Raw genomic sequence first — 15803 nt, forward strand, 5'->3', positions numbered from 1 at the left:
CAGGATAACCATTGGCTGTGTAAAGAACTTCCACTGAGATCAACTGAGTTGTACTCCATGTACAGAAAGCATATCTAGATTAAATCTTATATGATGGATACCAACAAAATCTGGCACTGCGATATAGGACACCTCTAGTCTATAGCTTCTGTCCTCCCACCTGCATGTGGATAAAGGAATAATCAAAGAGGGGGCCCCTAACTAATAATTGTGTGAAAGACGCAAAAGGATCACTGTGTATAATGATTACTAATGTTAATTAAAAAAACACTCTTACTTGTTTTACATTTTGAAGTTCCTCCGACAACTCTTTTGCATAGTTTTCGGATTCAAAAAGGCTTTTCTGAAAATGAAAACGAAACATCTAGATTATTTACACAAGCAATTTTCTTTCAGTAAATGAAATTACTTATTTAATAACATTTTGCAGCGCAGGAAGACATCTGATGAGCATAGTATAAAAGCTGCTCTTGTACAATAAAGTAATCAACACCCCACAAGTTACAATTTTCATACATGCTGATATTTCGAAGTGGAACAGACTCAGGAGGTCTGAAACAGACATTAAGTGAGGCTACTCTAATGAAAGTTGAGCAGGAGGTTTTGCAAACATTTAGACAAAGACAACAGTCACGCTGAGGGCACATCTCTCCCCTGCCCAGAATATGATTGCATCTTCCACTGCTCTAGTCATCGTGTACTGGAAGGTGGGACAAAGCCACTTGTGAAATTGGTCAGGCACTGTGGTATAGGTTGAAAACTGGAGAACATTAAAAAGAAGCTATAAAATAAAAGCTATAACACAAAATCTGAACAAATGGTGTTAATTATGCACTATGTACAGACGTTGTTATTATGTCTTGTATATAAGCACTTGTTATCAACCCTAAAAAATAATCCTGCATAAATGGACGTGAATGGGTATAGTTTAATTACAATCAGTGTTATGTCAGTAGGATAAAGTGGGACAAAAGGCTCTTAATTCGGGTTCCTTAGTACAGCTTTATAATATCAAAAGCAGTCAGTCATATAAGGGCCAGATCTGATTGTCTTTCATTTCAGGAAATTAAGTCATGTTCGTTTTATCAGACCAGTCTCCTGAGATTCTCAAAGGATTTGTAGGTGATAAGGTGCCTCCTTATGCTCCGAAGCCAGTCTGTGGCCTCATGGTACGACATGTGTATCAGATCTGTCACAAGAAACGTAAAAAAAACCACAATCATGTAAATTTCAAAATCGCTGGTTCCTTTCACAATTGCTGATTTCCTTTCAATCAAGCATACATAGCCAAGTGGTGCCTGCCACAAGCACAGCAAACAGCGCAGAGAGAAGGTGCATGGTGCCCATGAGTGAGGGCGCAGGAAGAGAATGAGGGCACAGGAAAGCGCGGGAGTGGGAAGATTGTAGCCGGCGTGAACACAAAACGGTGGCCAGGTGAAGTCTAGAGGAAAGCAAAACGTAATGATGAATTCCTTAAATTTATATCAGCCAACTGGTAATTACTCAGGCTGCAATCCAGTCCATGTTTGTTTGCCCATTGTCCCACCTCAGCCAGGAACCACCTATATGAGTTTGGTAGCTAGAAGAAAATTGTTCTGCTGTAGTGTCACTCAAACAAAGCATTATGCTGGACATCCAATACTGAAGGGATTTAAAATAGTTTGTAACTTTGGAGAGGTGGTTTGTGGAAACACTAAGGGCCATATGTACAAACACATTTTCCCATTGACACAGAATGGGAAAAACCCTTTGCTACATCTGGCCCTAAATCCGAGGGGACTGTTGAAACTGTTCTCCACTGATAAGAGTGCTGCAAACAGCACCTAAAACTGGTGCACCACCACAAGCCATTGCAGCTTCTTGAACTTTCATGACAGAGATTTGTCTAAAATAGCAACCGTGTCCAACTCAATTCATTTGGAACTTTTTCAGGTTACAAACAAACTTCTCAGAGGCAAGTAGATGTTTTGAAGCTGTTAAAAGGCGTTTGTATGACTTTGGTCTCAAATATATATTGTTCTTCACGGCAAAAATTAAGATAAGAATAAGAATAATATAAAGACAAGAATAGATGCCCAAAACTTTTTTTCAAGCCTTTATGTTAAGCAACGTGATAGGATTTGCTAAGATCACACCTGTTGCAGAGGTGCACTCGAGACCAGACACCATTATCTCTGTGCCCCAAGAAACACAAACACAAGACTTGCCTTTTAAGACAAACATATGGAGTAGGCCTCTACAGAATAGGTGGCACACATAAGGGCATTCCTGAATGGTACCACAAGTCTCAAAGGATTTGCAGTCTGCCATATCGAAATTTGCCCTATTTAGGTCACACCCACATTGTTTTTTTTTTTGCATCGGGAAACGACAGGGAAGAATGTTTATTAACAGCTTTTCCATTCATGATACTATCACTTGAGGCTACATGCCAACAGCACAAGTCAGAGTTGACACGTCCGCCAGGGCTATGTATGTGTTACTGGTCTAAGAGGCGGCACATCCCTCAACTCAGAATTACTCGACAATCACACTGTCTAAGGTTTTGTGCTCGACTTTCTCTTGCAAAATGTACAGCATCTGCAAGTAATATGGACCAGGCCAGGTCTTATTTGTGCCAGTACATATTGCAAAGTGGATGAATGTTCAAAGCAACATAGGTTCTCTGGAGCTGTGCCACATGTTGTGTCGGTTGAACTTACTCTATTGTACTGTATTCTAGTCTATTGTATGGAAAGATTTCCATGTTTAAAGAGAGTAGCAGCTATGGTCGCATGCGTAGTCTGATATTTTACAATTCCCCTGCAGCATGTATTGTAAAAACACAATAGCACACTATTTTGAACTTTGATTGCGTTGCCTGAGAAGGGATCGATGTGGGCAGATAGGAGGGTTGTAAAGTGATGCTTTAAAGCTTCAAAGACCATGTAATTCCGAGCCCACAGCTAGAGATCTATTTACATGCTTCTCCACGAAATGAAGCACTGAACGCACAGCATGTGTTAAGATACTTGGAAACATCAGGTAAGCTAATTTCTTCTTATTCTTTCCCTGCAGGTGCAAGTAGACAGTGTATCGTCTTTTGTTCATGTCCATTTTCAATGATGCTCTGGTGATCACGGAGGGCTGTTGCTCTGACTCTGTCATGGCGTCTTTATTGAGGCGTCCAAACAAAATGACAGATATATGTGAGTAACTGGGTTTAGCAACTACAGCGAGGGTGAGGTTCTTGATGGGCTTCTTCTGTCTGCAGCTCGGCAGACCAAGACTCATAATTAACGTTTAAGTGTGGGAGGGTGAGCAAATGGATGGATGGACAGAAGGAATGGTGGATGGATAGATGCAAAGATGAATGAGTGAAAGGGTAGATGTGAGGATCTACAAGGGAAAGAAAGGCTGGATGGATAAGAGAAAGGCCGAACGAATGGATGAGTGAAAGGATGGATGAGTGAAAGTGTGGATAGATGAGTGAACGGATGGGTGAATGAGTGAGAGGGTGAATGAATGGGTGGATGAGTGAATGGGTGAATGAATGGGTGGAGTGAAAGTTTGGATGGATGGACAGCGAATGGGTAAGTGGAGGAGAGTGTGTGAAAGGTTGTGTGAATGAGCGAAAGGATGGATGGATAAGTGAAAGGATGGATAGGTTGAAAGGGTGAGTTAAAGATTGGATGGATGATTTAAAGGATCGATGAATGGACAGATGAAAGGGTGTTTTTCTCCCTTCTCCTTGCACATCTTCAACATTCTTCTTCCATATGTTTTTCACATCCCACACGGTGACTGCCCTCAGAAGATAGGAGGGAGCTTGTCAGTCTGCCCAGACTCGTCTGATTAACATCAAAGACTGTTAATCTGGGGAATGGCAACAAACAGCAAAGTGCAGTGAAAAATCTGCAATAGCAAGTTTTTGTTTGGACTAGTTTTCAGACACTGGCGGCAGCAACTCTGACTTCTGAAGCACTTTTCAGCTTAACTTGTTAAAAAAAAGCGGCGACCCCTCAGATCATCTGAACTAAAGGCTTGTGCTGCAGAGACATTGGGCTCAAACAGCAGGGAAGTCCCACAAATATGTAAAAGAAACAAAAGTTCCAACTATCTCTGGAGATGAAGACGTAGTCATCAGCAATATAATGGAAGCAGTTTCCAGTCCCTTAGGAATTTTATCAAGCAACAAGGAAAACGACAAGAACAGTACTCAGTGAAGTGACTCCAGTCTGGCATTTAATTGGGAAATGACTAGCGTGAATGCCTAACCCCAAAGTAAACTATAGAGATGCTTTATAAGGTTGACATCTCTCAAAATGCCCTGAGGGCTGGCAGAAACAAATCTCACATGATCTAGTGCAGTTTGAAATTCCATAGACAAAATTCTGTCAGGAACATAGCTACCAAAAAAGGGTTTGATGGGAAAACGTTTAGCAATGTCTACTTAACAAATGGATTCAGAAAAAAAATCAGTGCCGCCACCTTGTCTCGTCATTTACACATTTTGAGTGATTTCACTAGTTTATCAGTTTGCACAAACGGGCAGTCCTATTCACTAACTACAGACACAGTCCATGTGTAGAAATCTAAGTAATTGTCCTCTAGGAAAACAAACTATGAAATCCTTTAGCATTTCCAAAGAAGCAGCTATTTGGGCAATTATTTCTAGACAGACCCAGTACACAAATATCTTACTGAGTGTCTAAAAGAGAGATATAACCGAAAAATTAGTCACACTCGATGAAATATGTTTGCCTAATTCCAAAGACTATCATTTTAGAAAGAGCAATGGCTTACACCTGAATTGAAAAAAAGCATGTTCCCTCATGGAATATGAATTTTAGGGCAAGTTAGGTTATGTAGAAAGCCTATGAAAGGGGAAAAGGACAAAGTACCAAAGAGAAAGTGTTTGAATTAAAGAGTCTGAGCAAGCATTGGCTACGTGGCTAAGCCAATAGGTCCTGCCTACAAGACCTTTTGCCTTTGCCAAAACTTTTTAGCCACGCTGTACAGCATCGCAAAATTGTGAACCATTTGAATTCAAGCGGTTGTTGGGAACATTTGTTTTCCCAAGCTCTTCACTCACAAGAAGTACAGGCCACTTTCCCACCAAGGTTTGTCAATGACAGGGAAACACATCAAGATCTGGCATTAGCATAGATAAGAAAGTGAAGACATAGTAGCAAAACATCTTCATAATTGAGAGCAGGTTGATCTTCTTGAGGAACTTGATGCACAGAAACCATGTTACATGTTTACAGGAGAGGACTAGTAAGAGTGTACAGTCAGCCTTGGAGAAGGAGGTGTGTAATGCATTCAGTGTAGGGATGTGAGAGTCAGAGATTCGAATCCAGTTAGCCTTGACTCAGCCTTTATCCTTCTGAGGTCAATAAAGTGAGAACCTCTTCACTAGACAGGCATGGGGGCACTAACAAAGCTAACAGCACTAACTCTCTTAGTAAAGAAGGCCAAATATAAAAACTATCGGCTATTTGTGTGTTTGATAGACTTCAAGTTTGCTTTTGATTGCGTGTCAAGAGGAAGACTATGGTGAAAGCTGGAAGAATGGGGCCTTTCAAGTGGCTATTGAGGTCAATCATTGAACTATATACCAAAACTTGGGCACAAATAAAAATTGGAGACGGTGGCCAAGTCACAAACAAAATTGAAACAACGAATGGTCTGAAACAGGGATGCTTCTTGGCACCACCACTGTTCAATCTATATCTTGCAGATTTAGCAGACACTCCCCGTTGGACAACAGCCACCCACCCATTCTGGCTTCAGAAAAACTAGGATGCCTACAATAAGCAGACAAAGTCGTCCTACTGAGTCAAACTCCAATTGGTCTGCAACGCAGTATGAATGCCTGTAGGAAAGTCCTACTTTTTGTCCTGGTCACCTCCAAAGGTTTTGGACAGATACTGGTGGTTACTGACACTTGAATGTGCCCTGGGTACTGCTAACCAGTCACAGGGCCACTGCTCTGTGTAAAATGGATTACGCAAATTAGATTAATTATAATCGGCTCTATCAACCTACCTTTAATTCCCTAGTATATGATAGAGCATGTAGGTTTAGGGACCCCAGCATGGGTAGTGCACCCAAAGGTGCACAGATGTGGTGCCCAGCATCATTTTAAAGGCAGGCCTGTCTGAATGGCTGCTTTTAAGTTAAAGTTAACCCCAAATTCGACTTTGGAATTAAAGGCTCCATAAGTGGACCGACCCAACGTCGTGAGTCAAGCCGGCTTACGTTGACCGTGACCCAGCCTGACTTGTAGGTTCATCCTGCTGAACAGCTCTGGAGCCCCAGACGGCCAGGATTTCACCGGGGGCTTCTGGAAAGGCAATCCGCCGACATCAATTCAAAATCAGCTTGCTGTGGAGGGTCATCTGATGTCAGAAGGAAAAAGCCCTGAAAAAGTTTCCAAGTCTGAATATAAAAAGTTGACCGAGGCTTCCCGTGCAGTGAATCTGAGGAGGGCCCCAGGGAGGTTGGCTTCAATTTCAAGCTGGTCCCCGATGAAGATTTCCATCACGAAAAATAATCCAAGTCCAAATTCTTCTCTGAGGTCTCCTGTAACGCGTATCCGAAGAGGGTTCCAGGGAGGTCAGATATGATTTGTGACTTCGTCCTTGTGAAGAAAATCTTCAAGAAAAAGACTAAGACCCACGGTAAAACTTTGACCAAGGCCTCCCACTTACTGTAGCCGAGCAGGACTCCTTTGCAGTCAGCCTCAAATTTTGCCTTTGCCCTGGTCAAGTGCGACCAGATGTCCAGATTGGCGCTTTCAGTTTCTATGCGCTAAAAACATTTATTCTTATAAAATGTACATCTCTAGTTCCCTTCATTGGATTTGTGTCATTTCGTGTCATTTGAAAGATAATAATATAATCTATTTGTATAAATTGTTGTTGGAGTTTTATTGTGTTTTACTTATTTAGTTTTGTTCTTTTTAAATGCTTTACACACCTATCTCCTAAGTTAAACCTAACTGCTCGTTGCCAAGCTACCAAGGGTTGAGCTAGGATTAATTTAGTGAGACCTGACTGGACCTAGTGGGGGTTTGTGTCCTATTGCTTAGTGGAGGTATTTACCTGCCCTTACCAATAATCCACTTTCCAACAATACCTTAAAAAAGTGAAATAGATTGAGAAGGGTTAGCGCTTAACCTGAATAAAACCAAAGTGGTTTGGCTGGTTGTCTCTAAATTTAAGCCATACTTCTGGTTTGTAGAAGGAAAAAAGGTGGATCAGGGTTTCATTGTGGATTATTGACCTCGTGTCTGGTATAATTTTATTGTTGGGGACTTATTGTCCCTTGACTGGTATTTCCTAGACTTCTTCTTCATGTGTTCCTGCAGGTTGAGTTATTCATAACAGCTACTTCTGGCATGGCTTCAGTAAAGTTTCATGACAGCCGGCTTGTGACTAAACACAAAGCCATGAGGCTGGTCACTGAAATCATAGTTCAGGGGCTAATGACACTGAAAGATGTTGTGATGCCAGAAAAAATACATAAACAAAAAGACAAATAACTAAACATGCATTCGGGGAGGAGGAGAGCTGCATCACTCAAACCTTAAAGTCTGGTGACAGGAAATATTGTGTTCATAGTGACAGGAAATGCACACAGTGTCCGGGGGGCCACTCACATTTTGTAAATGGAGGTAAGCCACACTGGTGATCAGTGCCTCGCTACAGATACTAGGTTTGGCTACCAGACATACAATTTGCTCTAGTATACGAAGGAATAAACACCGTGCCCTGGTGGAGGAAGTGCATGCTTTTTTAGACCCTGTGATGGTGCACTAGCCACATAATTGTTCATATCTACAGGGAATGCAGGTTGGGTCCAAACACGGTTACGAGTGCAATACAGTATTGGGTGATCATGTTATTGGCTTTTGCTGTATGCTCCTTTTCTATGCAGGGGTATAAAAGATTTCAGGGACTGATCTTCTCAAAGTTTAAAAGAGATTTCTTCTATCCTATTCTGTCTTTGAAAGCAGGATATGGCAGGCAATCTGTGGCTAATGAACAGCATCTAGGGGCACCCCTTCTTTAGAGGTAGGACAATGGCAAGTCACCACAGTTCAAACAACTGCCAATCTCTTCTTGACAGTATGGAGGCACACCTTCGCGTGAAAGCCCTACTTCACACTGATTAAATATGTATTTTCTCATTCTTTGTTGGTTATGTTTATGTAAAATATCTTAATAAACAATTTGGAATATTCCATTCAACATCATAATCCATCCTTACCCTGTTTAATATATAACTTTTTTCATAAATGCTCAATGTATTTGGATGCTACTTGTGTGTTTATCAGTAGCCCTTCATCTAAAAAAAGCATTTCTTTAAGACAATGGTATCACAAATTGTGAGCTTACAACGTCATGTCCTATATCATCTTAGTCTGCATTGTAGCCACTCAGCCTTATCTGTGGAGTTCCACAAGTATCCTGCCTGAGCCCAACCCTGTTCAATGCATACATAATCCCTCTAGCAAGAATCATTCACTCTCATTACATTAACGTCCTCTCCTACACTGAAGACAAACGAATAATTCTCTCCCTTATTTAGAAGAAGCCCAGTACCCAGATAAAGTTGAATGCTTGCAAGACCAAGATCATGATCTTTGGGAAGAACACTTCATCATGGGACTCCACCAGGTGGGCAACAGAGCTAGGACCGACATCCACCCCCGCCACCTATTCCAAGATCTTTGGGACTGTCATCAACAGCCAACTCAACACCACCGATGTCAACACCATCACTGCCTCATGCTTCCATACAGTTAAGATGCGGGTGAAGATTTTTAAATGGCTTCCAATTAGCAATTAGAAAACCGTCACACACACCCTGGTCACAAGCAAGCTGGACTGCAGACACACCCTTCTATGCTGGAAATAAACAAAAACCTCACCCAAGAACCCAGCTGCCAGAATCATTCTCAACCTCCTACGCTACACTCACATCACACCACACCTGAAAAAGATCCACTCGCTCTTCATACACAAACAAGCAGAATTCACACTCTTTATCCACACTTTCAAGGCATACCTCAACAATTGAGTCTGCTTTCACAAATCTTCCAGACACCTCTGACTGTCCAGACACCTACTTGTACACATTTCACACACAGAAAACCAGATCTGGAGCTCAAGCCTTCTCTTACATTGTTCTTAAAGCATGGAACGACCTGCCACTATACATAAGGGCCTTCTCCTCATGTCCTGAATTCTGCAAGAAGTCCCGGCTTTTCGAGTAGTACTGTAGACCGTAGGTTTGACTAGGCTCATACCTGCCAAGAGCCAGGATACCCTCCAGGGTAATAGTGTGCTCTACAAATCTGCATAACATAATAACAAAACATAATGAAGAAGTCACTCTCTTGGTGTCAGTGTCTTTTTTTTTTATCGTGTTTCATGATCTCTCCATTTCCTGTTTCTTTTTACAGTGATTCCTCCAACCTATCATCTAAAGTGGCCTCATCATATTTTCTCAGTGTTTGTCATTTGTATTTTCGTTAGATAAAAACAATAACATCGTGCCATTCATTCAAGCCCTTTACATTAGCACATCAATTTCAATCTGTTTTGTGACACTATGGGCTAATCTCGTTTCCCAGCAAAATTTGCAAGCCCCCAAAATTGTGTTTCTATTTTCTAGAATTGTGTGTCATCTCACATGATTTACATTGTGATTCTATTTTTATAAACTAGTGCATCACTTATGTGTTTTGTTCTGTAATCTTATGTTCAAATAATGTTTATTTTACCTAACGTTTGATGCCTGTTCAGTCATCCCCAAATAAATTAATTTACATGAGCATTGTGTGTACATGCTCAATATTGAATGTAAAGTTGAAAATGGTGCAGTGGAAAACAGGCTGCCATCCATGAAGTCATAAACATGACCCATATGTACTCATGACATTTACCAAGTTGTTTGTTTTAACTGTCATTAAGTAAAAGCGGTGCACACAAATTCAATACTGAAGTGTCTCCACTGTAGTGTTCCGAATACTTATACTGTGTGCTTTAACTTCACTAAGTGAAATGCAGTCATTAAGAATAATATTTTAACGATCCTCAAGTTATTTGAATGTAACTGGATTTTAAAAGATGGAAGTCTATGTAATGAATGCACTAATGTTGAAGCTTAACCTTAAAATGTATGTCTACATCGTACATATCCTTGTGCATTGGTAAAGTCTGCATTCATATTAAATGTATCACGTAATCCTGATTTAGAAAATGTAGTATGCATTCATAATATTGTAGAATTTCACATGTGCATAGTACAATGTGAAACTAAATGTGCAATTGCTTAACGTTACCTTGACTAGGCCTAAAATGTCTTTAAAGTAAGAAGCTGTTTTCCATTTTCTGCTAACGTGTCATTTCCTTGCAGGTATTTTTCCATGAAATGTTTGTTTGGAAATAGATGTGCTATTGTTTTACTAGTAGGGAGTATAAAATAACAACCTTAGAGAAGGTACATAGAGAGACCAAGAATAAGAAGACTGTCTCTTATTCAAACATGTTGCAAATAATGTTCAGGAGACCAAGGAAAGCAACCTTCCCAGGGCCGTTGTGAGACCTAAGCCTGATGTTTCAAGTTGCATGATCCAGAAGATGTTACCTGATCAAGGTGTGCAGTATTAATAAGGACTATTTGACTGAGAGGCAGATCCCCTTGGACACAGAGGTACAGACCTCTGACTTTCCCTTATGCTTGCCGAGTGTGACTTACGCTTGCACTTAACTCCCAAAGAAGACTCTTGACCGAGCTTCTGAAATTTTAGTACCTTCCCTTTTACCTTTCTTTTCAAATTCTTTTCCATTTTTCCAAATTCTTTTTTCACTTTTCCTTCTCGCCTTTTGCCTTCATGTCCTTTAGTTAGATCCTTATTTTTGATAGTTTAGGTTCTGAGGAACTATTCCAAATTGCCCAGAGCCCATTTTAGCTAGATGATTTAATTTGCACTAATGTGTAAAAGATTTGACCAGCATCTATTTTTGGAACATCAAATTTCATGGTTGATATTCTGTATTGCTACTACGTAGTGTCTAGTTTGTCTCAAGTTAGTACGACTAAATTTCTTATGAAAATTTGGCTTCCCTATGGTTGTTTTGTATTTTTACAGTATATTCTTGATAATTGTTTACATTAACCTGAGTGTTAATTTGTAATAAAGCCCTTTAATCGATTTGGGTTTTTATTGTGTAGCCAAACTGGTTACATTGTAAGTTAAATGTTTTGACTTTCACGTGATTCCCTAGTTTTACCTTTTGCAGGGACTCCAGGATCATCAACCTAGAATTAGAGCATACAAAATGTACCATCACAACTAGCAGCAGAGGATGGTTCATACCTCGGAGAGATAAGGAAATAGGGTGTCCTATTATGAAACTGTCCAAACCTAGCTCATAATTCTAAGCCAATAGCTCGTTCTGAGGACTGATGGTGTTCCAGCGTCATTCCAATGGGGCGGATGTGTTAGTATTAAAAGCGTTGCTTATGCTTAGATTGCTGTGATTTGATGTGAAATGTTTTGCAGAGATTTTGAAGTTATTGTAGTGCTTTTTGAAAAGAAGTTGATTTGTTTATCGGGTCCATCATTGCCTATGATCCTGAGATATATAGAAAGTGTAGAAGACACTTGTTGTTCACATGGGGCAGTTCTTGTTGTTAAAAAACATGTCTGCTCTGTAAGTGGTGCTGTTCGTAAGATATCATCAACAGTACCGTCAGTGAGGGACTTTCTTTCAAATGATTGTGATAGGTTGGTATAGTGTACTTCAAGTGCACAAGGAAGAACTGTATCAATCTCAGTGGGAGCGCTGGTCGAAGTTTCATTTGAGAAGTGAATGTGAGAGTAGGTCGGAAAGTGTAGCTTAACCGAACCTTTAGAGGAGCAGACAAAGTTGTTGCTAAAAAATCATTTGTATTGTTTTTGCAATTAGGCTGGAGTGACAGAGTGACTACAAGACAAATTGTAAAGGCAAGTGAGCCACTGCAAGGAGTGAGGCTGACGTCATATTATGCTGCGTTGGTATAGGTCGGTTGGTGTAAAGCCTTGGTGGTATTAATTGACTACGTCACACAGAGTCACACTGGTATTGGTTGTGAAATCCAAACATAGGATTGTGGCTGAAGAATTAATTCCTGATTCTAAGTGAAAAGTTAATGTGAATCTTTTTTTTATTTTGGTTGAACAATGAAACTCTTTAAAGCATTGCAAAGGCTAATGAAGGGAGATGCATTTATCCTGGTTAGAGAGGGTGAGGAGACTTCTCCTCAAGGTATGCCAGGCCATTATGTGATTTGAATGTAGGTTTTCACAGATGTCTTTGGATTGAGCAATAGTATAAGATTACTGAGAAGTAGGTGCACTGGCATTTTCATGTTGCAGGACATATAATTTGAGAATTATTGAGAATTTGAGGCAAATTTTATATAAGATGAAAACGTCTCCTAGACCTGGAAAATTTGAAGCAATTAATATTTGTGAACACATAGCCCATCAGAGACAGCAAGAGAAATATGAGGGAAAAGTCAGGAAAGCAATGCAGGCTTATGCAGATAGAACAGAGAACAGATACAATTGAGGGAACCAGGTTGTATCCTGCCTTAACTAGTGAAGAAGAGGGAAAGACTAAATCAAAAGAAAATAAAGGAAGGGAGAGACAAGGTATTCTCATAATATGGGTGACAATTATGAGAATGATACTGGCATGATTTCATAAGTAAGCTATTATTGAATCGTCTACCACCATACAATATAATCCAGACAGAAGGGACTTTAGAGACAATGGGAAACAAGAATTTTGATACACCTACAGCACCTGTAGAACAAAATTTAAATCAGACTGGAGGACACTTAGGGATGACAGTTTCTCAGAGCCCACATGCTTTAGTTAATCCAGACGCATTAACTGTTCTCGTGACAATTGGTCCTGTCATTCCATTATGTGGTCCAGGAGCAACAGGAAATAGTGCACATACATTGGCTATTCCTACTTTTCCTTTACAAATGAGTATCCAAAGTAATAACAATACAGAAAATGTGAAAATAAGCCTTCCTTTAGTCCTGACACGGATAATCCTTACACATACTGCAAACCCAGATCTGATTACAAGTCAGCCAGGATTTTCCCTTGATGCAAGGTTTTATCTGGGATCCCCACCATTTTTCATAACTAGATCAAACTCTATTCCAAATGCTGGCTGTAGTACTCCTAAAAGAGTAATCTCTTTGAAAGTGCCAGATTCTGCAATGTCAGTTGTAAATACCCCAGATACTAAAAATTTAAACACTTCCCGAGGGGAGATACTACTTAATGCTCCAGCAGAAAGTTGAGGTCTTAGTGCTCAAGAATTATATGACTGGCTTAAGAGTACTGATGCTCCAAATTAAGCTGGAGGTTCAGGATACCCCAGAGAGAGAAAGGGCACTAGATGTATCTAAACTGAAATTAGTATTGAATTAAATTACTTTAGGAACACTTGAAATGCCCCAATCAAACACATATCAAGAGGTTGAGCGAATATTTGTATGTAAAGACATTACTAGACATGCAGGACAAGCTCATGAAAGACTAACTGAACTAACCCAGAAATATGAAGTTGATTTAAGCAAGTCCAAAACATTACAGGAAAGCTATAGCCTGACCTTCAGTGACAGAGATTTGTCAAACATGAGAACTCCAGGAAAGAAGCTGCAGATTAAGAAATTATTTGGCTACATTCAGAAATGGAGTGAATTAGACAGATGGGAATAAAGATGGGTAAAGAAGATGGATTCAACACGAAAGGTGAGGATAGACCTGCCTCCAGGTGGGGCAGATGAGAGTGAGGAAGATATACACATGCTTCCTATGAAAGAAGTTCCTGATGGAGGATATCTTCATATGCCCTGGAGTAGAAGTGACATTACATCATTCACAATGATTTCCTAAAATTGAGATTCCCAACTGTTCCCTTTTGGCCAAGCCCTTACAGAGGCTGACACACAAGGATGTGTCAGATCAGGTACCCTTGAATGACACTTGCATGTGTGCCTTCTCAGAGCTGAGAGAAAATCTCTGTTGTGCCCCGGCACTGAGAATGCCTGATTACAACAAGTGTTTTATTTTATATTGCAGTGAGAGAGAGGAATGCACTCTCTCATTGCTAACTCAGTTACACGGAAACACTGACAGGCCTGTGGCCTATTTTTCTGCTACACTTAACCCAGTGGCTTCCGTGGTGCCCAGCTGCCTTAAGGCAGTTGTGGTTACAGGTATCAGCATAGAACAGTCAAAAGCATTGTTATCGGTCATCCTCTGAATGTTTTTGTTCCTCATTCCATAAATATTTTGTTGACCAGAACCAAGATCCAACACCTACCAAACAATAGGTTAACAAGTTACAAGCAGACCATTTTAGTTGCTCCAAATGTGAAACAACATACAAAAATAAATCCTGCAAATCTGTTACCATTACCTGTAAGTGATGCAAGTGTTGATGATGAAATTAAGCATGCCTGTGTATATTTCACTGAACTGTGCCCAAAATGAGACCTGATATAAAAGATACGCCACTTTCTGAATCAGATCTTTTAATGATGGAAGAACTGTGTTGCCAGATAGCTTGTTACCACCTGTGGCAAGGCATTATCGTGGTCCGGTTCATGTTGGACATGGTGCAATGGTGAGACGGTTTTCGCAGAAATGGTTTAATCCTAACTTTAGACTGATGGCAGAAGTTTTGTGTCTCAGATGTGTTACATGTCAAGAGATAAATGTAGGCAAACAAACAGCAGTAACACTGAGTCACATAGGCAGATCAGGAGGTCCTTTCAACAAGATGCAGTTAGATTTCATCAACCTACATGTGTGCAATGGACTGAGATACGTTTTGTTATTGTATGCATTTTCTCTCGCTGCGTTGAAGCCTCCCTGACTAGGAGACATGACAGTCTCACAGTAGCGAAGCTGTTGTTGAGAGCTCATAACACGTTTCGGATTACCAACTTCTCTACTCAGACCGAGGGACACACTTCAACTGTCAAGTCCTGAACTTACTGTGTGCAGCATTACAGGATGAGCAGAGACTACATTGCAGTTACAGACGGGAGGATTCTGGTCTTGTTGAATAAGTAAATGGAACATGGAAATCCAGAATGGCTAAAGTGTGTGCTTCCACTTTATTGAAATGGCCTGATGCATTGCCTCTTGTGTTGATGAGTTTGCAGTACTCATGGTAGGAGAACGGGACTGTCAGCCCATTAAATCATAATGGAGAGTGCCATGAGATTACAGGTTGTGCCTGCAAATGTGCTTGTGAACATTACAGATGACATGGTTCTTGATTACGGCAAAGGACTGGCTGATTGTTAGAAATGGGGTATTAAGTTGGCAGTGGCTTGTACCATGTCCAAGTAGGGCCCCTCACTCTAGTCATGGTAAGGAAGTCACACAGGTAAGATAACCCCTGATCACCCCCTTGGTAGCTTAGCTCAAGCAGTTAGGCCTATCTCAAAGGCAATGTGTAAAGTACACACATTTGTACACACACACAGCAACACAGTGAAAACACTACAAATTAACTCAACATCAGTTTATAAAAATAGCCAATATTTATCGGCTTAAAACAAGATCAAAATGACAAAAATCCAACATACGCAAGTCAACTTATCTCTTTTTTTAAATGTAAGTGAGTCTTACTCCATTGGAATCATTAGATGTGGGCCACAGGGGGGTGTGGCACTGGAATAGCAAAGAGACGAGTCAATTCTTTACTGCGTAGGGGAGGTGATG

The 15803-nt window shown here is 40.4% G+C and overlaps 1 protein-coding gene across 1 annotated transcript in view; it reads right to left on the minus strand.

Annotated features, from left to right (window-relative positions):
* The window catches only part of STXBP4 (syntaxin binding protein 4), a 274640-nt gene that overhangs the window by 151569 nt on the left and 107268 nt on the right, over positions 1-15803 (minus strand). Inside the window, exon 11 of the mRNA XM_069200029.1 lies at positions 278-343. Coding sequence (XP_069056130.1) covers positions 278-343 — 66 coding nt within the window. The remainder of the gene's footprint in view (positions 1-277; positions 344-15803) is intronic.

This window comes from Pleurodeles waltl, chromosome 7, assembly GCF_031143425.1.
Source record: "Pleurodeles waltl isolate 20211129_DDA chromosome 7, aPleWal1.hap1.20221129, whole genome shotgun sequence".
Classification (NCBI taxonomy): domain Eukaryota; kingdom Metazoa; phylum Chordata; class Amphibia; order Caudata; family Salamandridae; genus Pleurodeles; species Pleurodeles waltl.